The sequence below is a fragment of the Simochromis diagramma genome, unplaced genomic scaffold (genome assembly GCF_900408965.1).
Source record: "Simochromis diagramma unplaced genomic scaffold, fSimDia1.1 OVJJ01000603.1, whole genome shotgun sequence".
Classification (NCBI taxonomy): Eukaryota; Metazoa; Chordata; class Actinopteri; order Cichliformes; family Cichlidae; genus Simochromis; species Simochromis diagramma.
Window position 1 is genome coordinate 4,260,715 of NW_024387414.1, and position 27,443 is coordinate 4,288,157.

Sequence of the window (27,443 nt, forward strand, 5' to 3'; positions counted from 1 at the left end):
TAAATACAAAGAAAATGAAAATTGTTGAACAGAAACTATAAAAAGACAAACACAATATTGCTGATCAAGGAGAAGAGAGAGCTTGTAAGCAGTTCTTCTGCACCAGCCTTTATAGGTGATGACATTCCTAATTTAGGAATTGCTCCCTAACATTGCATGGTCAGGCCTAAGGTGGGGTGGGCCAGGACTACAGTACTCCAAGTACTCAAAGTTTGTATCAGTTTACACTTCCTCTTTTTTCCCCAAGTGTTTTTTACATGTTGTTTTTGGCGTTTTTAATGAACAAGATTATATTCTCCAACATTAAAACAAACAAGGTCAGAGACTACATATGAAGTTTTTAAAGTGCTGTAATTAGCTATAGTCAAAATTAGATGCCTACCAACTTTGCATTGTAGTTGCACTATAAAAATATGATAATGAATAATAAAATAATATTTTGTTGTTGTATTTTTGAGAACTGCTTTTGGAAAAGCATTCAGTAATTTCTATTGATTGTAGTGCACTGTTTAGATTTACAACTAAATGTAAACATGTGTCTTCATGAATCTCCTTTTTTTATTTGAATGATTCTATAACAGAGTAATACAGTTGTATTGTAGTGATTTTTAAATACTGCAATGAAGCGAATAAATATAACTTTGTGTAGTACTTTGGCGTTGATCAGTGAAGAAATATTTCAGTCATGTAAATTTCATTTTAAATGCTCTTAATAGAACATTATTATAAAACATAAAATAAAAGAGTTGGTCAACATTTTCACATTTCATTCTGACTGAAATATGCTACCAAACAGAAAGAGAATCACAGTGATGCAGAGGTTGTTTTTGTTTTTTCAGTAACAGACAAAATGTAAATTAATACACATTTATACAGGAACGTACGTACACCAGGAAATAACAACCATGACCTTTTTAATAAAATCTAAATAAAAAATGTCAAACCTGCTGAAATGAGTGTGTTTTGCAGAGTGTTTTTACCTCAAAATAAACAAGCACTAAAAAGACAAGAGCCTTTTCCCTTTTTAGCTCAAAGCCTTACATACGTGAAGGATAAATGGCAAACCAGGAGAGCAAACACAAAGGCTCAGAGTATTCAAAGAACTAAATGAACAAAACAATGAAAAAGGCTCATGGTACTCAATTACTCTACGTTATCGTGTTTTACTTACACTTTTCAGTTATAGTTGCTGACAATAAATAATATTGATTTGAATAATTAATGATTTTAGTACAAGATAGTGATGAGTATAGATACCTATTTCACAAATATTTTGATTCAGTTTTAAACAAAAATATTAAGTACATGCAAAGAAGGTATTCTGTGAACCACATACTGAATTTTTTGTCTGAGATAAATGTAAATAAATACCTTAATTTTACACAAACACATACGCTAACATTTCAGACGTTTATTTCAAATTATCAAACTCAAATAATTACTAAAAGGATATTCATAGATTTTATCAGGCTCACCCAACTTATATATAGTGATTATATAAGTTGGATGTATATATATTTATAGTATATATATATATTTATAGTGATTAAGCCTCTGAATTACTTTTTAGAGTGTGGAGTGTCAGCTTTTATTGAGCACATAATTTGCAATTTGTATATAAAAAATCATCAAAACAACTTTATTTTATCATTTTAGCTGGTAGAAATGTCCTCCAAGGAGGTACTTTTTACTTTCTTACCTTGAGTACATTTCAGAGCCTGTACATTTTTACCTTTTCCTGAGTAAAGAAGTTAAATCAGTACTTCAACTTTTACTAGAGTATTTTTTAACACTAGTATCTTTACTTGCACTTAAGTACAGAATTTCTGTACCTTTGCCACCACTGCAACATTGCAAGGAAGAAGGGTTAAAGCAAGATAGCAAGTTCTTATGCTGCTGCATCACTTTCATGCAAATAAAACAAGACAAGAACAGGTTTCCAAAAACAGAACAAGAACAGGTTTCCATAAACAGATGGTGCAGGGGTGGGTGGCATTTCCTTCTTTCCAGTGGAAAAAATATGTAAATTTACCAAATGTAGGGATTAGTACTAGAAGGAAGATAGGTACACCTGGAAGGCATAACCACAAAATTAACATGATTTTAATGTTGATAAAATGCAGTGTAACTAAAAACAGTGAGTGTTCTTATTTCCTTTAAACACAATAAAAGTATTGTAATCCAACCACGCATTTTTTGGGGTGATCATGGCTCAAGAGTTGGGAGTTCGCCTTGTAATTGGAAGGTTGCCGGTTCGAGCCCCGGCTTGGACAGTCTCGGTCGTTGTGTCCTTGGGCAAGACAAGTTGCCTACTGGTGGTGGTCAGAGGGCCCGGTGGCGCCAGTGTCCAGCAGCCTTGCCTCTGTCAGTGCGCCCCAGGGTGGCTGTGGCTACAATGTAGCTTGCAATCACCAGTGTGTGAATGGGTGGATGACAGGCTGTGTAAAGCGCTTTGTGGTCCTTAGGGAATAGAAAAGCGCTATAGAAATACAGGCCATTTACCATTTTCTGCTGCTGAGTCATTCTCAAACCAGCCAAGAGATATAATCTTTCCAGTGAGTCCTGGATCTGTCCCCGAAGGACATGCCCAAAACACTTGGCTAAGAGGTGTCCAGGAGGCATCCTAATCATATGCCCAAACCACTGCAATGTTAATAAATAAATATATTTTATTTACTCTGTATTATTTTATTCCTTTCCTATTCTGCCATGATGGTTGAGAGTCTGTACACCATAAAATCTATTAATCAAACCCTGTATCTCAGTAATTCAAGTTCTTTCAAATAATTTCTCCTCATTGAAGGGTAGTTAACTGTAGCTTCCTCCTCTGTTGTAAAAGGTCCTAATTGCTTCACACTTTTTAACTTGTGAATATACTTTCACTGCTAAAAGTGTGTCAGTTCAGACAAGGCCTTTATGCAATGGACACGACTCACATTCTATCCGTATTTTTATACCATTTGTGGCTAAATGCTGAAAGGGAAGGTTTACACATAATCTACTTTATTCAATGTAGATTCAAAGCAAATGGTAACAGCAGAAATGCAGTTATTCACTATATGTAATATATTCTTGACCCTCTCACAAAATTCTCAACAATAGTTGATATAATTTTTTCGATGGCATTTCATAAAATCAAGTAAATTGTTTACCACCGCTGAAGTCCCATTGCTATGGCCTCCTTAACAAATACTGCAACTACACAGGCTACAGACTTGGATCCAAGATTTGTAAGTTCCTCTTCACTATTTTTTGTTTCATCTTTTTGTCTTGCCAATATGCTTTGACTCAATGGCATTTATTGTATCTTAACAAAACCTGAAATCACACTCAGAAATAATGGGTGTTACAACGTATAGCGCTTTACTAGTCCCTAAGGACCCCAAAGCGCTTTACACATCCAGTCATCCACCCATTCACACACACATTCACACAAATGTAGTAGCGTACTGGTATGGTAAACTGCATGGAGAATAAACTCCTTACATTCGGTATACCTGTAAGGACAAGTTGCTGAAACATGTAATAATAATAATAATAATGGATTGGATTGATATAGCGCTTTTCAAGGCACCCAAAGTGCTTTACAATACCACTATTCATTCACTCTCACATTCACACACTGGTGGAGGCAAGCTACAGTTGTAGTCACACCTGCCCTGGGGCAGACTGACAGAAGCGAGGCTGCCATATCGAATATCAAATTTCATTTAATATTTTAATCATATTAGTCTGTATGTGATACGGACTTAGTGGTAAAAGAGGAGTGGGAGTACATTTAGCTTTCTATCAGGTTATGCTTCCTCGTTCTGTGTCAGAATGTTATTTACATGCGGTTTTCTCATTCCATGATCCTATTCCAAGCCAGGAAGAATATTTATTTGCTTTTTTCCTGCAGTTACATCAACTCATCTCTTTTCAGATTGTTTTCTTTCTCAGCAACATGCAGAGGTAGGATTGTGATCTTAATCATTTTATTATGTAGCTAGTTCTTTTTTTTTTGTTAAAGATGAGAAATAATAGTGCTGGTTTTTGTTCTAAACTTCACAGGATGAAGTGGTCAGCAGTCTGGTGGTTGGTGCTTTTTGTTTCTCTGGACATGCTCTCTCAGAATTGTGTTTCAGAAATTGGCACCTGTGCAGCCTGTGCTAAAAAGTGTGGTGAAAACATGAGTAAGTGCGTACATGTTTTTCTTTAACATTTTCTTGACAGTTATATTAAGAAGTTATAAAAATTGCCATACCTTTTTATCATAATACAGGTTGCTATAAATACCTTGAATCCAGTAACGGTGTATGGCAAATAGAGACACACCATCAGGATTTCCATAAAGCTGTATTGCCACAGTTTGACAATGACAATATTCCTGTGGGTGTTCTGTGGTGTATGATACTGGGATGTAGTAGAGGCATCTGCGGTGCAGCTGTTGATAGTTCTTGCTCCAGTGTATGTGGATTCTCAATCAGATCGAGGTCTTAGGATTTTGGTTTCAGATCAACATTTTGAGGTCTTTTTTTGGGTTCTTCAAGTTGTTATTCAGTAGTTTGGGGATTTGATGTGTTTTTCTGTCTTTAATCTAATAAACTTTAGAAAGCAGAGGTAACCAAACTGTTTAAGAGTAAAGTGAGATCTTTAACTTAATGTGTTGCTTAGTTATTCCTTGTATGTGAGGAGAGGGATTGTAGATTAAACAAGGAGCCAATAAACAGAAGGATATATGGGAGAAATATGGTCTTTCTTTCTAGTCCCTGTCAGTACTCTCACCACAGCCCTATGGCTCAACTGAAGGTGTTACATACTGATGGAAGGCGATGTTCGTCCAGGTGCACATTGGGGTGTATCACTCTAAAACATAGCAGTTCTGTGTTACTGCCGGCTTCTATTACTGGCCTGCATTACTTTTGTAAGGCATTACTTGTAATGAACCTTTGGTAATCAGTTTTTGGTAAGCAGGATAACTAATAGACAATAAAATAAAAAGTTCATAACATAAGATATGTAGCCTGGTCTCTACCAAAACATTTATAATAACATTTACTGAATCCAGTGAATTTCTGTGAATATATTTCATATGGAACAACACGGTTAAAAAGTCAAACGTAGGAATAACGTCATTTAGTTAGCACACCCACGTTACTCATCACAACTAATGTGCATTATCTTTCTTATTTGGTCACATTTATACCTTATAAACAGCAATTACACTCCACACATGTTAGTTTAAAGAAGTATCAACCTTAGTGCTGCACTATGATGTCAAATTATTGTCACAACAACAAAAGCAAGGTGATGTGTGGGGGCACAACCACATTAAAACAGCTTCACCAATAATTCTGAAAACCGTTTTTAACGTTTCAAATACTCAGGCTGCCACAAAGGTATTTCAGGAAGGTTCGGGGAGATTTTAATATTAATGAATTACAATATTCAGCAGCCCTAGAGATTTGTTTAAAATGCACATCGAAGGATATCCTTATCAAAATAACTCAGAGATTTCTCCCAGTGTTACTGGAAGCCAAGGTAATAACTTTTAGAGTAAGTAACTGCTCTGGCACTTTGTTTCTAAGATTTTTAGGGCCAAACAGATAAACAGGTTTATCTGAATTTAAAAGAAGGAAATTGGAGATCATTCAAGCCTTTATTGTTAAAGACATTGCTGGAGTTTAACTAATTGACCAAGCACTGAAGCATCGCCTCGAGCTCCTGATTGGCCCGCTCTGTTTGGCCGTTTGTCTGTAGGTAGAAACCAGAGGAGAGGCTGACCTGAGCTTCGAGGGCGTGGCAGAATTCCTCCCAAACATGTGACGTGAACTGCGGCCCCCGGTCAGAAACGATGTCCTCAGCTATTCCACAGAAGCAAAAACTGTGGTTAGTCAGGAGCCGGGTGGTCTCCAGAGCAGTAGGGAGCTTAGGGAGGGCGACAAAATGAGCAGCTTTAGAGAAGCGATCGATAATAGTGAGAATGACTGAGTTACCTGACGAGGCGCGCAGACCAGTGATGAAATCAATAGCGATGTGTGACCAGGGACGGCTTAGAGTCAGTAGAGGCTGGAGGAGGCCGGAAGCCGGTTGATGGACGTTTTTGTTTTGGGCGCAGGTCGGGCAAGCGGCAATGTATTCGTGGACATCCATAGCGAGAGAAGGCCACTAAGCGAACTGTTGAAGAAAGGTGACTGTGCGTTGGACCCCAGGATGAGAGGTGAACTTGGCAGTATGTGCCCAATGTAGCACTCGTGACCTGACAGAGGAAGGAACAAAGAGCAAACCCGGAGGACCCGTTCCGGGGACTGGTTCAGTCCGTTGAGCCTCCCTAATTGCCGACTCGATCTCCCAGATTAGGGCCCCAATTACGCACATGGAAGGAAGAATGGGAGAGTGCTGAGCTGCATCCTCATTACGGGAACCGGGTCTGTAGGTGATAGTGAATTGGAATCTGGTAAAGAAGAGGGCCCACCTGGCTTGCCTGGCGTTAAGTCGTTTAGCCGATCGAATGTATTCCAAGTTCTTGTGGTCAGCCCACACCACAAAAGGCCGGGCAGCGCCCTCCAGCCAGTGATGCCACTCTTCCAGGGCCAACTTGATGGCCAGTAGATCGAGCTGGTTAATCCCAGCAGAAAGGGACCTTGGGTGAAGTGAGATGAGTTAGAGGCAAGGCAAGTTTACAATAGTCATGGATGAACCGGCGGTAGAAGTTTGCAAATCCCAGAAAACTTTGGAGTTGCTTGTGGTTAGATGGTGTCGGCCAGTTAACAACAGCTTGAACTTTAGCAGGGTCACCTCCGAGATTACGTTGTTCGATGACGTAACCCAGGAAAGAAACTGTAGAGACATGGAACTCTCCCCTTTTACAAAGAGACGATTCAGTAACTGTGGAGAAGCAGACAGAGGAGGAGTGGATGGGCTTACCAAAGGTATTCGTTGAGCGAGGGCTTGGGTGAGCGCGGCCATTGCTCGTTAATGTGCTGCAGCATTTGTTCGTGGCGTTCCAAGATTGCTTCCGGGGTGAGGACGGGCTGCGGGGGGTGTTGAGTCCGCTGAGTCCGTGCTGGCTGGATCGTTATTGTGTTATTGTTCAACAGGGAGGACTCAAGCGCGGGACTCCAAAATCAGCTGTACAGAATAATTTATTTACAGAATCCACCTTGTGTCTTTACAGGCAGCGCAAGGCAGTGCTATATACAATTAAGTCAGGGACGGGGCTCAAGGGAAATCCAAGGGGTTAGTCACGTGGTGTCCAGGGGTCCAGGTTTTAGATCTCACCCTGAGTAGGCACACCTGAATCACATGATTAGTTCATTACCAGGCCTCTGGAGAACTTCAAGACATGTTGAGAAGGTAATTTATCCATTTAAATCAGCTGTGATGGATCAAGGACTCATCTAAAACCTGCAGGGACACCGGCCCTCGTGGACTGGGATTGGGGACCCCTGAGTTACACAGTTCACTTTCAAACACTTGACTTAGCTTAGCTGTAGACTTCACTTTCATTAACGCGTGGCAGACAACAATCCAGCGAAGAACAGCAGTCACCTCCTGGCTTAAATGCATGCCACCCTGATTAGGCTCAGGTGTTTCCTCTCACCGAGAGCGTGGGCCGAGGGCGTGAACCTACAAAGAGTTCCGCCCCGGCGATACAGAAGAGGTGAGAGAGAGAGAGTGGACGTTTGGAAAGAAAGATAGAAAAAACCTCTGATCAGCTGGACGCTGATCCCCCTGGCCGTGACAGGTATTAATGGGTAAGAAAATAAAGTAATAAAGTTACATATTATAATTTTAAATGTTTAATTGATCAGAGAAATCCAAAGACAAAAAACGTTAGAGCCTACTACTAAACTCATACAGAGGCCCAAGGGATCGTGGGAATCATAGAATCATGATGTCATTTTTCTGAAGAACTGATTGTTCACTAAGTGGTGATTTGAACCTTTTGAAAATCTAGAACATGTAGCGATGACACATGTAGAAAATTGTGTATGATCCTAAATTGTTTCCGTAAATTAAAAGCTTTCAATATCTTCTCTCTGATATTTTTTGCAAATCACTTTTTTATATAATCTGTGGCATAAAATGATGGCAGAATAAACAATTTTTTTGTGAACTGAATCTTTAATACCATTGAATATGTGGTACCTTTAATTGACCTTTTAAGCTTAGTATGATGTGTTTTCTTTATTCCTTTAACAGCTAGCTGCTGTTTTCAGAATGTGTGGAACCCTGTGCAAAATGGCACCAAAGAAGACCCCATTAAGTAAATGTTTACATTTTTTGGTCATATTTATGCTTGTCTGAATATTTCTGTTTTTGTTTATTTATGACTGATTTCTTAGTCTTTGATCAAGCATGTATATCAGAGCCAAACGTAAAGAATTTGCTGAGAATTAAGATTAAAATCACGTTCAAGATACGTATTCTGTGATGCGTAAATACTCAAAAGATGCAAATACAAAGGATTCATGTTAATATTTTCTTCTTTATCTCCCCCTCTCCCTACAAGAACATTGGAAATCCTAGAAAATATTCTTGAGCAAACAAAAGTGGAAAGGGCCATATCAATGCATTTCCCTGATTTAGTTGTTTTCCTGTTCAAACCCAATCGTACCTCTGACGACCTTGAAATTTTCGCCAGTGACAGTGAGGTATGAAAGAAAAAATAATACATAATACACATAATAAAATATAATGATTTTGACATAATACATAATATGTTGATCCATGATTTTGTATTAAGCCCAATTAACATTGTTCTTGTGCAGCTCTAATGCCTTTGTTGTGCAGAATAATTTTTAGCAAAAATCTTCACATCATCTTATCACAGATACATTGCCATGAAATTTTGTTAGAATGAATTTAATAATTTTTAATAAATAATAATTATAAAATAATAATAATTTAATAAATGTTCGGATAATCCACCTTTTCCTCTAGCATGACTGTCAGGTCACTGTTTGTCATGCAAACACAACCTAAAAAAATCAATCTCATCACGCTCAGCTGAAGTATTCACATGCAATGCTTCTCTATCTTTCAATAATATAGGCAGGATTGACGCCAGTCGCCAACAGGAGAGTACACGTTCGACTACCAAGAGAAGTTGGAGGAGGGGGGAACAAGATTATCTTTTCCATGCTTAAGTTTGCTGAAACAGCCAGCGTGAGAGACTATACTTTGTTATGTATTATAAAAAAGACATGAGCAAATAGTCCTACCCATGTATACTTACTATGTAAATTTAAACTCCCACTTACTTTGGTTTGGCCAGTAAGATTTTTTAGCAAAAATATAATGTTAATATTAACTTACATTAGCGTTTTTGGTATTGCCTTACTTGGTTTTTGAACATGATCAGTTTTAACCCTTTAAGACCTACCATAGAACCAAGTCCGCCAGAGCTTATATTATATTTTTACATGCTGTGGAGCCATTTTTGGGAGCATTTCAAGTTGCTATACATCAATACAACCATTATAGCCCAGATTTTAATAATATGTATTCATTAAGTGCATAGTAATTACATAAATTGCAAAAAAGTGCAATAAACTACAAAAAAATTGAAAATCGGTTTTGATTTTTTAACATATATTTGTAGTTAGAGAAATTTAAGAGGCTTATCCCTCAAAACTGTAAATACAAAAAAGTTGCACAAGATAGTTTCCCACCACAGGAAATTTATTTTGAGTGTCTTCATAGTTTTATTTTTGAAATACACCAATTTTTATACACTGCAGGAAAAACGAAAATAAATATTATACTGCAAATTTGCAAAAAAGCAGCATATGCATCAAAATAAACTATTTCCAGCAGTGCAATATGAGTCCTAAGCATCCCAGAAACGACACAGAAAGTCATAAAGTCAAAGATAACTTTTAAAAAGAGCAGTATAGGCCCTGAGGCCCTGATGGCAAAAAAGACTACATTTCTGCGAAAATGACGTCACTTCCGGTTTCGGGCAGGTAATGGCGGAAATGCAAAAGTTCGCGCTGACGTCTATTCCAACGTAGGAAGTGTTACAAACAGCTGATCGGATCGGTAAAGCGTGTTTCTGGAATATTATGTTTTTGTTCCTGCAAGCGCTTTTTATGCAGTTTTTGCAAAGCTTTATGTGGAAGGAAACCGTGACCTAGGACAAGCTGATGGCATAAGATGTAAGTACAACTCCTCCGGTTTCATATGCAAAAAAAAATTTTGCGCTAGCTTACGTGGTTGCAGTGCTACTGGGATTTAAAAATAGTTACGCAAAACAGAGCGTGCCCGCTCCGATCGGCTCTAAAGGGTTAAAACTGGAATTATCTTTTAATGTGGTTTAGTTTATAGCTCATGTTTGCAGTTCTCCTATACATCCAAATACACTGATTAGGGGGGAAAAAACTCCACCATATAGCACCTTTACTTTCTTTTAACCACATGAGAACAAACCACATCAAATTGAATGAATAAAAGTCAATTTATTAAAAAATGCTGAATATTGGATCAGCACTTTTGTTGCAATTTTTGTATTTAACTTTAGCAAGCTAATAAATCTACTAAAAGACAACTTATCAAACTACATAGACACGACTTGCAGGTTTACTACAATGAGTTTATTTACAATTAATGTTGCACAAAAAACAGAATATGTCCACAAACACAGACAGACTGATAGAGAAAAGAGGGGAGAAATGGTAGACAGCAAAGCAAGTAAAGAAAAACTTTCTACAAGCCAACTTGATGAACTTGTGTTGTATTGCAGAGCATGGTTGGAACCTTCCATGAAGTTTATGATCAACCACTGGTTGGCCTAAGTGTGCAGGGCAAGAAAATATCAGGACTACAAGAGCGCTTCAACATCACCATGAATTTCACCACAACAATAAATGTAACTCCTGATTTAATTCAATATTTTACTCCAGTCTTACTTTCTATACCTTTATATCATTGTTAAAACAACATATCAGGTTTATTAGTTGTTAAAACACATGTATGTATGCTGTATTGCATAAGATGTAAAATGATCGCCATCTCACAATGCTGTGATTGCAGCTATTCCCCAAATCTGTATGAATGGTGCTCATGGCCACTGATCAGTGGATACTGATCAATGGTCATCGCAATTTGCATATTAGTGATCAAGAAACAAACCTCACAGCCCGTTTTTGGTCAGTGGTGCTGGTTTTTTCCTTATGAGAATGTTCTCTTCATAACGTTCAGGAAACCTTCTTCAATCTGGGCTGAAAAAGTCACTTTGATGAATGATGAAACGTTTGTACCACTGAAAATGTTACATTCAGATGAACAGAAGCAATTTTTGGGGGGATATAAATGTTAGAAAAAAGATATGCACTCACCAGCAACTTCAGTAAGGACACCTTACAAGTGGACCCTGGTTTTTCATTAGAACTGCATTAAATAGAGACTGAATGAAGTTTTTATTCCCATCTACTAATATTATTTTATTATTACATTATCATAGCGCAAGGTTCAGTTGGGTTTCCATAAACACAGGTGGTAGAAACATATTCTCCAAAGAGCTACTGTTCACTTTCTTACTTTAAGTACTTTTCTTGACCATGCCTAAATGCACGCATGAACAGACACGCATATATAAACACACAATATTTTTTGTGTCATAGGAAACCCAAGAGCCATCCTGCCAGTTTTTAAATTTCACAGCAAAGAGTAAGTAACCAAGCATCACTATTCAATAGTAATCTATAACACATTGTTTGTGTTTGTATTTCTCAGTTGTGGTTTCACTCAGCATCAGGAATTTGTGATGTCATTCAGCTATCACAGCAACTCATGCATAATGGTCCTGTTTGTTTGACTTACCAGATTTCAGTAAGGAGGGCTGCCTTACCCTGTGGACACGTGGTCAGGGTAATGTTACCTGTTCCTGTGACCACTTCACATACTTTGCTGTGATCATGGTAGGATTTACCTGTTTCATGATAAAAAAAAAGGGGCTTTACAGCCATTTATCCATGCTGCATCACTAACTGTAACAATGTGTATGTATTCTCCTCAGGTATATACTTCCATTTCACTTAAAGACCAGAAGATTTTATCATACATTACTATAACTGGCTGTAGTCTTTCACTTTGTGCCCTGGTCATTGCTGTATTGCTCTTCATCACAAATAGGTATTATTCCCACCTTCATCATTCCCCCCTTTCACATCTTCAATATGTGGAATCAGTATCAGTATCTTTAGTTTCTCCTCCCTTTTCCTTTTACCTTTTTGCTGGTCTTCTTCTTTTCATTAATTTAAAAGGGAATGCAGTCATCCTCTCTTACATTCCTTCTCTTTTCTTTTTTTATTTCATTTCTCTCATCAAGTAATTCTTTATTCTTCCACTTAATTTCCCTACAAACATGATATGACCATTAACTTCACACAAAAGTTATCGCTTACCACAGATACCTTCTCCCCTCTCTGACAGAAAACTCAGAGAAGATATCTCTATGAAGGTCCACATTAACCTTGTAATTGCTCTGATTCTCCTCAATCTGCACTTCCTGCCCAGTCACATAGTGGCAGCAAAGTCCACCACATGGCTTTGTTTTTACATGGCTCTTGCCCTTCACTACTCCCTGCTGGCTGCTTTCAGCTGGATGGCCTTGGAGGGATTCCACCTCTACCTTCTCTTTGTAAAAGTTTTTGACACCCATGTCAGCAGATACCTGCTCAAAGTCTGTGTGGTGGGATGGGGTAAGTGGAGCACTTTAAACAGGAAGTTGTCTTCACCAGTTTGCAAACCTTTGTCTGACTGATCAGTTTGTGTGTTTCAGGTGTTCCTGCAGTCATTGTGTCATTGGTGGTGATCATAGACAGAGAGTTTTATGGCTGCATCTCTATCTCCCCTGAAACTGCAGTGTAAGAAACAAATTTGCATGCATGTAAAATCTAACCTTACTTCACATTTATTAGGTGATTTGCATGTGCATCAAAATTTTCTATGTATTTGCATGTCAGGGAGGAAAATGTGTCTAATTTGTTTAAAATACACTGCATGTCCTACATTTCTGTTACAGAATGCTTTTCTGGCTTTTCAGTGTGAGACATTAAATCATCATCTGTTTCTGTTCATTCTCTTTAGATGCTTTATAACCAATCAAATGGTGAAAATGGTGACTACAACGGGACTGTTCCCCTCTGTGTTTCTCTTTAACATGTTAATGTTTGCAGTGACAGTCAAACGTGTTTTCTCTGTTGGACAAAAAAAAAAGGTAAATTTGTCAAAAAAATCTTTAAATTACTTCATTTCTAAATCCTCCATGTCAGCCTGTCCCTTGGAAACCCCAGACCAACTGGTCTTGCCAACATTATTCCTCATTTTTCAATTTAAAATGGATCTGCCCCGGGACCTCCTCCAGGTGGGACATGCCTGGAACATCCAGAAGGCATCCTGTCAGATTCCCCTATCACCTTAACTGGCTCCTTTCCATGTGGAGGAGTAGCAGCTTTACGCTGAGCCCCTCCCAAATGGCTAAGCTCCTCACCCTATGTCTAAGGGAGAGACCAGCCACCCTGAGAAAAAACTTAGAAAGCTCATTTCTGCCATTTGAATCTGTGATCTCTTTCAGTCACTACCCAGAGCTCATGACCGTGGGTGAGGGAAAGGATGTAGTTCGACCAGTAAACTGAGTGCTTTGCTTTTACGCTCAGCTCTCTTTTTACAATGACGGGCCGGTACAGCGTCCGCATCACTACTGCTGCAGCACTAATCCATCTGTCGACTGTCCCACAATTCTCAATTGAAAACAAGAACTCAAAATATAATATAACTTCTTTACTTCACTAATTATCTCATCTGTAACCCAGGGTGGGCACTCCAGGTTGAGGGACATGGCCTCAGACTTGGAGCTACTGATTCTCATTCCTACTGCTTCACACTTGGTTATGAACCACTCCAGTCCAAGCTACAGGCCACCACCCGATAAAGCCAACAGAACCATATTATCTGTGAAAAGCAGAGATGAAATTCTGAGATCACCCATGTGAAAGCCTTCCAGCACTTGGCTATGCCTGTCCATAGAAATTATGAACAAAATTGGTGCTAAAATGACAGCCCTGGGTCCAACACGGACCGGGAACAAGTCTGACCTATTCCTGCCATTGTGAACCAAGTTATTGGAATGGTTGTCTAATTTTAGATATTCTGAAGAAAGTTATTTACTGGTAATATTTTAAAATATGTTTTTAAAGCTTAAAACATTTCTATTAAAATCAGACTCTATAAATGAACAAGTGCATCTGGAGAACACAATTTTAAGCAATTTTGAAAACATTTTGTGGTCATCTGTGTTTTTTTTAACCTGCTGTGTCATGTTTCATTCTGGTAAATCAGCTTGGGCAGATTATCCATACCAAAGTCATCAAAAGTATTTGTCGCCTGTTGGGAGTCTGCGCACTGCTTGGCCTTACCTGGGGCCTGGCTTTCTTCTCATTTGGAGAGCTGACCACTCCTAGCCTCTACCTCTCCTGCATCCTGAACTCATTGCAAGGTCTGTACAGTCTACTGCTATGTGTGTTTCTGTCAAAGGGAATAATGAGGATTAGCTTATCGATTCCCACCCAGTATCCAGTAAGGGTCCTGGCTAGACCACCCATATTGAAAACCAAGCCCTGGAATGGCGCAGCTACATCTGCAGCCTGTCTGCAACTCGGACACAAAACATTTAATTCTTCCCGTCTCACCACCATGGGAAGCAGAGCTTTTAGCTGCTATGCTCCCAGGCTGTGGAACTCTCTACCCCCAGATATAAAAAACACTGATTCTCTCCCCCAGTTGAAATCCCTACTAAAACTCCTATATTCAAATCTGCATATTCACTGTGAATCTATTGCTTGTTTATTCTATCTTGTGCTTTTGTTTTTATTGTTCTTCATTTTGTCATTGTTCTATTATGTGTTCTATTTTATTGTAAAGTGTCCTTGGGTGTCTTGAAAGGCGCTTCCAAATAAAATGTATTATTAGTAGTAGTAGTATTATCAGTGTTATTATTGCATGTTGTTCTGTGTATGATTGTGTATGTGATGAATAAAGCTTGTTTGTTTGAAACTGAACAAAATTTTCCAACAAGGCCACTTGTTAAAGTGCACATGCTATCCATTTCATAGACATTACTTCGAAATACATTATTGTATTCAGTAGATTTTGACTTTTCGTGTGTATAAATGAACAGTAACCTAACACAGTTGACTTATCAGTTTATTTGAATTAATTGCACACTCCTCACACTTCCTGGACTCACTCTGATCCTTGGCCTAACACACTCTTCTTTGTGCCACACAGGTTTCTTCATCTTCCTGTGGTTTGTGATGTCAGTGAGAAAGTCCCAAAACTCTGCTAAACAGACGAGCATTGAAACACGTAGTAAAAGCAACTAGATTAAACACAACTGGAAAAATACCAAAAGGTGTGCTGGTGAAATGTGCAACATAATGCTGAAATCTGACAGTAACGATTTTGTTTTACTTCTGGATTTTATATGCACGGCAATTTACCATAACTGGCAGGATCTGATTCTAAATGATGAAAATAAATGTAATAGTATGAAGATTTTGACAGTTCTGCTGCTTTATTTGAAATTTTCTTGTTTATATAAATCTTTGTGGTAAAGGGGTTATCATTCCAAAATAAAGCTTAAATAGGATGACAACATCCTATTTAAACTTTTGAGAGTAAAAGTTGCCATACTGAAGAGAATCTAGAATGACTAGATTCCAGGTCCGACTGGATTGTCAAGAGGACAATCATCGATTATTGATATTTTTCCCTTGAAGTCACCTGTCCTCTTTTTTTTCCGATTGCACACAGAGCTGATCTTGTTTTAAATGCAGTTCACCCTCCACTGGTTTAGTGCTTTGAGACATTTTGATATAGTTATGTTGATTACACCATTGTGAATTCACGGCATGTTTCCTTATAATCCAGCTTTGAGATTATTATAAATTGTGTTAGTTATTTTATGTTTTGAACTTTTCTGTGCCAGTTTGTACATCTGAACATGCTCAATGCATTGCTAACTCATAAAAGCTACAGTGTCAGTGTGAATAATAAAAAAATGATTTTTTTTTTTGCTTTGCTTGTTTGTTATATTTCATAATATTCCTATTAACAGACCTAGTTTAGAACAGACTGATGTCAGAGTCCAAACTCCACTGAAAATAGTTTTTAGAACTGCAGTCATATTATTGCCCCCATAAAGAACATTTGTCTAAAATAAATATCTCCCACAGACCACACAGAAGCGCCTCTTAAACATTAAACACATAGTCACTCAGGGAGATTACTGGTGACTGTCTGGTCCATCGTGCTCACCTCAGAGATGTTGACTGGACTGAATGTTAAGGTAAGTCTTTCTTTATTTTCTCATTATTTATTTCTTTGTGTGCTTTGTATCAAATGCAAAAAAGACATACATTCAAAAGTGAATTTTAGCTAGAAAAAATGCTTAACATCTTTATTAGTTTTGTAATGTATTTCGGCAAACACTTGCTAACTACTAGTCAAGCATTACTAAATCTTGAAAGACTGCAATGCAAACCAGGAATGGAGAAGACTGACCCTTGGACAGTAGCTAAAATCTTTCAAAAGCTGCAACTTTTACTATGAAGGCAAATGGTCCCAATTTCTAGTTTGTGTTGCACTTTTCACAGCATCACTATAGCTGGTCTTGAGGGGAAAACTAGATCATTGACATTTGGCTACACCTGTATGACTGAGGCTTTAGCAATTATTTCCCCAGTGATTGGCATCAACCTTCAGAAATTACTTGCAAAGGGTCAAAAAATGCTCAAAATGGTCAATGGATACTTAAAATGAGAGAGAACTTGAGGGTAGGTAAACATTTGTATGTTTTTTAAAGGACTTGAAAACAGTCAGAAAAGTGCATTATTGTTATCAGTACATGCTTTCCAATATGCATATTCGAGCTTACTTCCTACTACCTTCCTCATATATGAATGTTTATTGACATGGATTTTAAATAAAGCTGATTGAAACTCTCTGAAACACATTCATTTTGTTTTATATTTTGTTTTAAATTTATTCCACATATTCACAGGATAAATAATGTTGACCGTACTTCTTTTGCTACTGCTGCACGAATCACTGGCTGACCAAGGTATGAATGTCTGTTTTGTTTGCTCACTCATAGGAATTTATATTTATTTATTATTTATTTATGTATCTATTTATTTATCTAACATTTTTGTGCAGTCTTCAAAAAATAACACAAATACAAATTGGATTTAAAATTCTGGTTCTCACCACTTATTTCTGTGGAATATTTTTTTTAATTTACCTCATATTTTATATTTTCTTCCATTTTTTCTGCCTTGTCGTGTATAAGACCTCCAGTGTACATGAAGTCGTTATACCAACCACAAAGATAACTTGTAACACATGATTCAGAAAAATTCTATTATTTTATAATCTTACAATATATAGCACCTTGTGGCGACTGTTGCTGCGATGTGGTACTACTTGTCCCTATGTAAAACATTAAAGTTCTAGGAGATTTAGAGGGAGCAAGAACTGCAATCAAGCTCTATTTACAGCTTTTGCTATAACTTGCCTGGAAATTTGTTCTAACTGGCAACAGTTTTTTCACATCTCTGTGGAGGAATTTTGGCCCTTTTTCTTTGCAGAACTGATGAGTAAATTGGAGCGGGAGATTGAGAGACAGATTGGGGCTGCAGCTGCAATGATGTGGATGCTGTATCAATCTGTTGTGGTAAAAGGAGAACTGAGCATAAAAGCGATACTCTTATTTACCAATCAATCTATGTGCCTCCTCTCACATATGGTCACATTAGGTGTGACCAGCCGCTCACCAGCCTCTGTTGGCCTCACCAGCTGTTGTTTATCCGGGGCCTTGAAGTGGAGAGGGTGAGCAGCTTTAGGTACCTGAGCGTCTACATCTTTGAGGACCTCACCTGGACACTGAACACCACACAGCTGGTCAAGAAGGCTCAGCAGTGGCTGTATTTCCTGAGGAGGCTGAGAAAATTTGGTATGTCGGCCAAGATCCTCAGCAGGTTCTGCAGCTGCATTGTGGAGAGCACACTGACAAGCTGCATCACTGCATGGTACAGCAGCACTACTGCCATGGACCGCAAACACCTGCAGAGAGTGATAACAACTGCTTGGAAGATCACTGCTGTCACTGCAGAGCACTTACCATCGCAGAGCCCAGAGGAGAGCTGCCTCCATCCCCAAAGACCCCCCACACCCCCAACACGGGCTGTTCACACTTCTGCCATTGGGATGGAGGTTCAGAAGTGTGATATCCAGAACATCTATACTCAACAACTCTTTCTTCCCCATTGCCATCAGACTCTTGAACAGCTGACCTATTTTTGACCAGTAATAATAATTTTTTGCACATCAGGCTGCATATTAAGCCAACATATTAAGCTATAGCTCTTTTGCACACATCTCTGTTTCACACTTCAATATTTTGTCTCCTTTTCTGTACTTTTGTACTATTTGTATTTTATCTGTTCTATTTCTGTTGTCTATATTAACCGGCATCTGAGGGTGGACAGCAAAGAAAAAAATTCATTGCACAGAGAAATGCCTTTTTTCCCCCTTTGGACACGTGACAATAAACACTTTGAATCTTGAAAAATGAAAAAAACTGTGAAATCAGGGAGGGGGCTTAAACTTTTTCACAGCACTATATGTGTACTACTTGGTCTCTCTGGAATAGTTGCTCTTAACTTAACCCTGACTGAATATGTGTAAGTTTATGTGAGTTACATCTTTTTTTTGTCTTCTGTGTCTGTGCACAGTGTGCCTCACCATTTCTACTTACACCACTGAAATGAATGGAACTAATGCAAACATCACTGAACATCAAAGTACGGTGGACTGTCAGATGCACTGTCAGACTTCCTGCGTCTTTCTATGCATCCCTGGAGAAAAGCCATGGTTCAATGGTACATCTTACTGCTTGGATGTTAAGCCTGAAACAACACCTGAAAATGGAACAATTTATCAACTGGGAAAATGTAAGTGTGCTGAAATCTAGTCTGATTAGGATAGAAATTGTTCTGCCGAACTGCTGATTCACAGCCATTCCCACTTGTCCTCTCTTTTTCTTAATCTCTTTCGTGTCTCTTTTCCAGATCACACTTGCTACCTGTACCCATGCCTGAACAGTTCCATCTTGCGACTGATTGATTCACTGGATTATAAACAGAAAAACTTGATAACACTCTTCAACATAAGAAACTCGTGTTTGGACCTCTTCAATAATAATCAAAAACTCAAGTGGACCTTTATAAAGTAAGTAGGAGTCCTGCAGCAGGCACTCCTGCACATGCTGTTGAGTAGGCACATGTATTTGTCTTTTTTTCCTTTGTTCTATTTTTTCCCTTTAGTACTGTTAATCTTTAGCCCTGTGACCAAAATTGCTCACAGGATGGTTGATCCATCAATTTGGGTCAGACTGAGACATCTTAATGACAGTCGGGTCACCTTGGCACAAATTTTCGTGCCTTCACGTCACACTAGCATTTGTGGTTGCCAAATGCTAGTTCATTTAATGCAAATGTATAAATCTGATTGCAGAAGATGTTCTTTCATTTGCAACCATGTGGATTTTATTTCTGCAGTGAAGAAAGAAAGGCCATCCATACCCTCATAAATAACACCCAGACTGAGGCTGCATTGTCCAGTACCTACAACCAGCAGTACTTGTCTCTGAATGTGATCAACATCAGCAAGGCCCCAGTGAATTCCATAGTGGAAATAGAAGCTCCCCAGGTACACAAGCCAGATGTTGATGAAAAACACAAGGGAATAATATGGACTCAGATAGCATGACAGTGGTTGTTTAAAAGTATTGTCTTTGATCTAGTTACTTATACTGTATGCGTGATTAAAACTACCCTTAAATTGTTCTGCAGAAGGATATAAATGGACTTTTTTTCCCCATCCACTGTTAGCTGCACCCTCAGAACCATTCATTCATCCCTAAGATTTGGCTGCCTGTCGATGCTCTAAAGACCATCCCAGAGGAGAAGAGGATTATTGGCTTGGTCAGCTTCACGTATCACGACCATTTCCAAGTATATCCTAAATCTTTTATACTATTTCAATATGTTTTGATGAACTTTTTTATATTCTCAGTCATGAGCATTATCACCATTTAAAACAAATTATGTACATAAAACATTTGTATTTATACCATATAATAATGGTCTTTATTTCCTCTCTTACTGTACATTCCTTTGTTAGTTTGATCAGGAAAAGATTTTATCAGTGGTTCTCAGGATAGAGGTGCTGGGGGAAGAGCGCCTCAGAAATCTGGCTTCTCCAATCAAGATGACCTTTAGAGTTAAAACAGACAAAGGTCAACTGGATGTAAGTCTGTTTTTACAGAAATGTTTATTCTTGTAGTTATTGAAAATTTGTAATCGGATTATGGTTCCATGGTGTAATGGTTTACATATTTGTCCAACATGTCAAAAGTCCCTTTGATGCTGTGGCAGTAAAGGCATCTAGCATAACAGTCTGTCAGATCAAACATGCAGTTCCTCCTTGTGATTAAGGGAGCAACTGAGATCACTGTGTCTGATAATCTCGGTGTCTGTTGCCTAATCATACACTGAACCACTAAATTGTGCAACACTAAATGTTCTGGCTCATAAAAAGGGGAAAAAAGATGTGACTTGATTTCATCATCATCATAAGTTTTATAGAACTTTTCTTTTACTAGTTTTATTCTGTTTAAGAAGCTTAATTGACTTTGCATTATTAACATTTTTGTAATTTTACAGAATGACTCACAGTTAGTCTGTCACTATTTTGATGAATTTGATGAAAATGGTAAGTATATATCAGTTTTATTGGTTACTTCAAGATGAACACCAAAGTAATGAGATTGGACACATTAATATTTTTTTTACCTAATTATTTGTTAACTGACAATTTGGGGAATCTTTAACTACTGGCTTGATTTATTTACGCTATATTGGCTTTATAAACATGGTGTTTTAAAACTCCTGTAGTTTGGTGTAAGTAAATGGATCTTTGTGTGTGAATTAGGACATGTAGTGTAATAGACACAGTGCAACATTGCTGCAGAGACAACCATAACTGTATTTTGATGCAGTCGTTGTAACCTCTAATCTAATCTTTTGTTGAGAGCTTCCTGTTTTATTTCTGCATGTTCTTCCTGGGGGGGGGGGGTTCTATTCAGTATTCTAGATTCTAGCCTCTTTGTACACTCATTTCTACTACACTCATTTCTACTACAAACACACCGTTCTGCCCTGCTTCATAGATTGAAACTCGCCCAAAATGCCGCGGCTCGCCTTCTAACTGGTACTGGTAGGCTTGAGTTTATCACCCCAATTCTCTCTGGCTTCCACTGGCTTCCAATTAAATACCGCATTGATTTCAAAATCCTACTGCTCACCTCTAAAGCCGTAAATGACATCGCACCTAGCTACTTTATTGATCTCCTCAGTGTGTATATTCCCAGTAGAACACTGAGATCATCTGACCAATTTCTCTTGGTGCATCCTAGGTCACAGCTGAAAACCAGAGGTGACCGTGCCTTCGCTTCAGTCGCACCTAACCTCTGGAACAACCTCCCTCATGCTATTCGCTCGTCTGACTAAAGCCAGACCCTCAAGTCTAGATTGAAAACCCACCTTTTTAGTTTAGCCTTCCCGGCTTCCTAGAGCATGCCTTTTAAGTGTACTTTCTTGCCCTCCCCTTTTCCTCTTTTGCTTATATTGTTTTATCGATTTTATCTTTAAGTCTAATTGCTTATCTGCGTACTTGTATGCTTGGTTAATCAATGCCTCCCACCTGCTAGCTTATCTGCATTTGTATTTTGCTACTGTTTTATTGGATTTTGTGAAGCACTTTGGTGTATCTCTGGTTTTAAATGTACTATACAAAAGTTGTATTGTATTGTATTTCGTCTCTAGATGTGGATGTGTGGATCCACATCTGTGGATGTGCATCCTCAGTTAGGCCTGTGATGGACTGGCGGCCTGCCCCACATTCTATCTCTTGCCTTTTAAAAATTTTGCATATGCTTAAGTGACGTTAAGAAAGCAGTAATGAAAAGGCACAGATGTATAGATTACTGCACTTAAAATAGGAAACTGTTCATGTACAAAGAACGAAGTTTTACTTATTTTTTTAGGCTCACCCTGGAAAACTGATGGATGTGAGACTCAAAGCTTCAACCAATCAGATGAACAGGACATTGCGTGCTATTGTGACCATACTACACCGTTTGCTGTTCTTCTGGTAAGTTGTTCCTGATGAACTTCTTGTTTTTAGCCGCTTTCAGTTTTAAGATATAAGAAAATAAATCTAATTATAGAGATCTTATTTCAATATGGGTTCCAGAGGTTAGGTGCGACTGAAAATCCCCTATTTCTTAATTTTCTCACTTGTTTTTAGATATTGGTAAAAGTAAATATGTAAACTACAGACAATTTTCATCACTTTTGCAGATAAGAGGTCAAATTGCAGCAGTCCACTGGAAAATATTGTCATACATCAGTTACATAGGCTGCGGTCTGTCAGCTTTCTTTACTGCTTTGTCTCTTTTGATGTATGCTTTCAGTCGGTATGTATCATAAAATTAGCATGCATAATAATGTGCTTGTCTGTGGACTTCACATATCTGATTGTTTTTTTTATTTGTCTCCTCTTCAGTAACCACAAACTGGACTACTCACTATCTATTCACGTATCCCTGAGTGGGGCCTTGTTTCTGCTCAATTCATCCTTCCTGCTGACTGAGTGGGGAGCTACACTGGACCTAGAGGGCGTGTGTGTGTTTGTTGCAGCATTCATGCATTACTCCTTGCTCTGCAGTTTCACCTGGATGGCCATAGAGGGACTTCACCTCTATCTAATGCTGATCAAGGTGTTTAACACCTACTACAAACACTACCTACTGAAACTTTCACTTGCGGGTTGGGGTGAGTATTGCAAAATTTTCAACGGTATTTACTACATGAGAAAAGAGGAAAGGGTTTATGAGGAAACTTGCACTGAACCAGAAGTCATGTAGACAATGGCTGCAATCACTACTGAATGTGAAAGTATGGGTAGCTACTAGAGCTGGGTGATATATCAAGTTTTTAAATATATCGATATATTTTTATAAGAGATATGAGATGTGACAATATTGTTTATATCGATATAGTCTATGCTATGTTATAATTATACTTGTGGAGCTGCAAGTTTACCTCTCTTTCTCCCACTTTTGCCTACGCTATGTTACTCTGACTCCCCTCTCTACTTCACTGAATTCACTAGCTGGGCCCACGTCCTCATATTAGGTTTGACAAAGTACTGGTAGGTAAAAGTGAATGCTTTGACACGAATTGAGCTGCGGTTTGGGGAAGGCCTCGAAGGGGACTGGCGATGGCTCCCAGGCCTGGCCGATCCCCATGCACTAAATAATAAATGAGGAAGTTAAAGAATTGAGAACAAGGAGGGAGGGAGGGTGAGGCACGTAAACAAGGATCAACTGCTTGCAAGAAAACCATTAATCAGCATATGAACATTAACTGATTCTACTGAAGTGAAGCAGAGCAAAGTTACAGAGGTTTTATTAGAGAGCGAAGCAAGCGAATAATGCAGAAAACAGAGCGTTTTAGACGGGAAACAATTCCTGAGAGAGAGAGAGAGCTCTGCACTAAGCATGATTTTATCATGGTGGAAGCAAAACAGCAAAAGTCAGAGGGAATTCATGACGATGTTTATGTGAAGCGAAATGTGAAGCGATCTTCTTTTGCTGCTGGTTCAGTCAATATTGTTTGGAGAGAGATAAAAACCTGCAGCATCAGAATCGAGCGCAAAAAGGACGTAAACACAAAGCTTTCGGCGTGTCCATGTCCGTGCTGTCAGGTGAGAAAGGCGACATCTCACTGATTCTGATCAGTCGGTGGGTCCGCGTTTTGTGTTTACATCTTTGTGCAGAATCCCTGTACCTGCTGTCGTTTACTGTTTTAGCTGTTTGGTGGTTGTTGAAATTTTTTGATGTTTAACCTGAGATTCAGGCGTTTCGAGCAAAATAAATGTATATTTAAAATTCGATTCAGCATTTTAATGAATCGATATCACGCTATCCAAGCTAGAATCGATTTTAATCAATAAATCGATAATCAAAACCCACTCCTAATCCCGACTAAAGGCTGGAGGGCTAATAGTATTTTCACCATTTACAACAGCGCCATAAAGTGCAAAATGAAGACTGTGTGAAACTGCGTGCTGTAGACCGCAAAGTCTCCCAGCCTCCTGCTCTGAAACAAACCACCTTACAAAACTCGTATACCGTATTTTTCGGACTATAAGCTTACACTAAAATCCTTTCATTTTCTCAAAAATCGACAGTGTGCCTTATTTATGAATTCTGGTTGTGCTTACTGACCACGGACCGATTTTATGTGGTGCACGGCACTCAGAAATCTGTCAAAAATGTTTTAGTACGACTTTGTTAAGCTACATTGCTGCACCACTTGCTGGAATTGTCGGAGCATTGCGGCTACGGTAGTCAGGAGCCTCGCAGAGTGATACGTACTGTGCTTCAACGTAATATTGCCGTATTGTGTGTGTATAAGGACCACAAATGGCACCTGTTAAGAGACATGATTATGAAGCGGATTTCAAACTCAAGGCTGTCAGTCACGCAGTAGAACTTGGGAACAGAGCAGCTGCGAAATCTGTCTGAACCTGCATCGTGAACTACGAACGATTAACCCCTGTGTTACGTCCCCTGGCTAGTCTAGGGGGTTGAAGGGACGAACATAAAGGTGGATAGTGAAGGAGGAGCCAAGATGGTAACTTTAAAAGGTTTATTTAATGCTGGTGATGAGATTTGGGTTCAGACTGAGGTATAACTTCAGGGAGAGCCATGGCCAACATAACAAACAAAACATCCCTGATGTAAAAATAAAAGAAACTTACCTAACTCCAAAGAAAACAAAATATACAACCTATAACCATAACCTACCTAACAACACATAAACAGGAGAAAACGGGATGTCAAAACAAAAGGCAGCTCTCCCCTACAAGCAGTCTGAACATGAAAAACAACAATGCACATACAAATCACAAAGGCGCGCAAGCCTGTACCGGTATGGCAACCAAAATGGCCAGAGGGCACAGAAGCACAGCTCCACAGGCCTTAAGTAGTGCTCTGCTGATTACCAATTAGCCGGACTCTGAGCAGCATCCAATCAGGACAGAGGAGGTGGAGCCTAGACGAAACAAAGAGTTAGTAGGGAGAAGAGACATCCTCCTGGGGGATGTAACACCTCCGAGTCAATTGTGAAGTTTGAGCAGAAGCTGAATAACGCGACTGAAAAAAATCGCACAGTGTATGCCAGCTTAAAGAATATCAAGATATGAATTTTGGGCCATATCGCCCAGCCCTAGTAGCCACCCCTTTTGAGATTTCCCTTTACATTCACTGTATGATTAATGAACACTGTTAAAATTGAACAACATCTCTTAGAAATATGTCTGACTTCTTCAGACTCACTTGACTGCCAGATTTCCCTAAACTTATGAATGAAGTCTTTCATATGCTGGGTGCCTCTTGGATAGTAAATAACTTGGTGTTAAACTGTGTCTGTGTCTTATTGTGTGCTTCTTAGGTATTCCTGCTGTAATTGTGGCGGTCTCTGTAGGAGTGATGGATTGCAAACAGTTTTATGGAGTTAAACAGATGACCATGGCTGACACCAACCAAACTAGTTCGATGTAAGTAAACCTGCTTTTGGCAAGACTATAAACTAGCACTATGCGCCTTTAGCAATAGGAATCCAAAACCATGACTGAGTTTGCAGGGCAACCTGTCCGCTACACATGACACAGGCCATGTCCACATGAATACGTTTTTATTTGAAAACGTTTTGGCCTTCCATCCACACTGGCAAATGGAGCGTTTTGAAAACACTCTCCAAAGCAGATACATTTGAAAATGCAGTTTTCACGTCGCAGTGTAGACAGCGAACCCGGAGCCTTTTCGAAAACGATGACACATTTTAGTCATGTGATACAGTCATGTGACTGATTAAACTAAGATAGCGGAGGGCATTATACAGCAGTTGTTTTGTTTGCTCTCGATTTTGACAGCCCTATTAAAGATTAATATCAGTTTGTACAAGCTCCAGAGAGCTTTTCTTCAAATTATTTAATTCTCACTCGCTTTTGCAACTTTGTACTTTTATGTTACTCGCACCAACAACTCCACCTCATTGTTAGTCCATTTAAAAAACTCTGTGCTTTTCCTAAATATTTTGCTGTGACGTTTTAAAGAGCCGTAAAGTAAATAAATGGCAGACAGAAATGAGGCAGGGCAAATTGTCTTGCGTTTCATGCAAGCGCAGGACTGGAACGTAAGCGTTTTTGGCCGTTTCAATGTGGACGAACAACTCTGTGAAAATGACTGAAAGCGATAGTGTGGATGCGGAGCGTTTACAGACGTATACCCCGTTTTCAAATTTATCCAGGCTAGTGTGGACGTAGCCACGGTGAGAATTTTCATGCCACACAGACATATTTAAAAACCTGCTGAACATTATGTAGTTTGTAATCAGGATAGCAAATAAATTAAATAACGCACTGGAAAAAATGTTCTTTACAGGATGTTCCTGCCTATTAAAGTAAGATCTGTCTTACAAAGAAGTGCGTACTGCTGAAACCATAAAGTACCAACAACCAAGTTTCATATCATTATGAAATTATACTGTTTCTGTTCTTTGTATGCTGGACTGTAGGCAGACTATGCAGCCACAGATTTTGAAACTGTACTTTGACAGCTCTGCCTGTTTTACAGCTGCTGGATCACTGACGACACCTTCTTCTACTCCTTGAACCTGGTATATTTCACCCTTGTTTTTATCTTTAACACTGGCATTCTCATGGCAGTGGCTTCTAGCATATGTAAGATGAAACAAGTGTTACAGACTACCTTAAAGTCAGGAGCCACAGCTAAGGGGAAATTGTGGGGAGACCGAGAGAGGCTTAACGCATCCTGTAAGAGTGGCCTAACATTGTTTGGTCTTACCTGCCTGATGGGTACCACCTGGGGCCTGGCCTTCCTGGGTTCTGGATATATCAACTACCCCATTCTCTACCTTTTCTGTATCCTCAACTCCACACAAGGTCAGTTTAGTGGTTTGTGTTTGTGTGCAAGTGATTTGGGCATTTTGTGTCTGATCTGTTCATTTGTTTCTCTGGTTTTCTTGATAAGGTTTCTTTATCTTCCTGTGGATTTGTCTGTCAGCAAGGAAGCAGAGAAAGAGGGCTAAGGAGGACCGAACATCTTCAGCTCCTGCGAGAACTACAGAAATCAAATCTGATTAGAGTTACTCTCTACCATTTCTGCTCTACATGTAATCTTCTGTTATTTTAGATTTAAAAACACACTGAAACTTTAAATACTATTGCTTTATAGTATGTCTGTA

General features: G+C 38.9%; 2 protein-coding genes across 2 annotated transcripts; both read left to right on the plus strand.

Annotated features, from left to right (window-relative positions):
• Positions 1-3,730: 3,730 nt before the first annotated feature.
• Positions 3,731-15,944, plus strand: LOC120721484 (adhesion G-protein coupled receptor G2-like). Its single transcript, XM_040011855.1, has 14 exons — positions 3,731-3,951; positions 4,051-4,172; positions 8,185-8,248; positions 8,495-8,636; positions 9,037-9,150; positions 10,727-10,852; positions 11,607-11,652; positions 11,809-11,903; positions 12,002-12,117; positions 12,418-12,686; positions 12,767-12,851; positions 13,075-13,204; positions 14,326-14,482; positions 15,274-15,944. The coding sequence occupies exons 1-14, from the start codon at positions 3,797-3,799 to the stop codon at positions 15,366-15,368; spliced, it is 1,716 nt and encodes a 571-aa protein (XP_039867789.1). The 5' UTR covers positions 3,731-3,796; the 3' UTR covers positions 15,369-15,944.
• A 113-nt stretch (positions 15,945-16,057) lies between these two features.
• LOC120721482 (adhesion G protein-coupled receptor G3-like) lies at positions 16,058-27,443 on the plus strand. The gene is made up of 14 exons (XM_040011854.1): positions 16,058-16,333; positions 17,048-17,107; positions 18,780-18,998; positions 19,116-19,275; positions 19,605-19,755; positions 19,938-20,060; positions 20,230-20,355; positions 20,772-20,820; positions 22,154-22,260; positions 22,470-22,585; positions 22,675-22,943; positions 25,629-25,734; positions 26,813-27,141; positions 27,230-27,443. Exons 2-14 carry the CDS (start codon positions 17,056-17,058, stop codon positions 27,340-27,342), a joined length of 1,920 nt encoding a protein of 639 aa, XP_039867788.1. The 5' UTR covers positions 16,058-16,333; positions 17,048-17,055; the 3' UTR covers positions 27,343-27,443.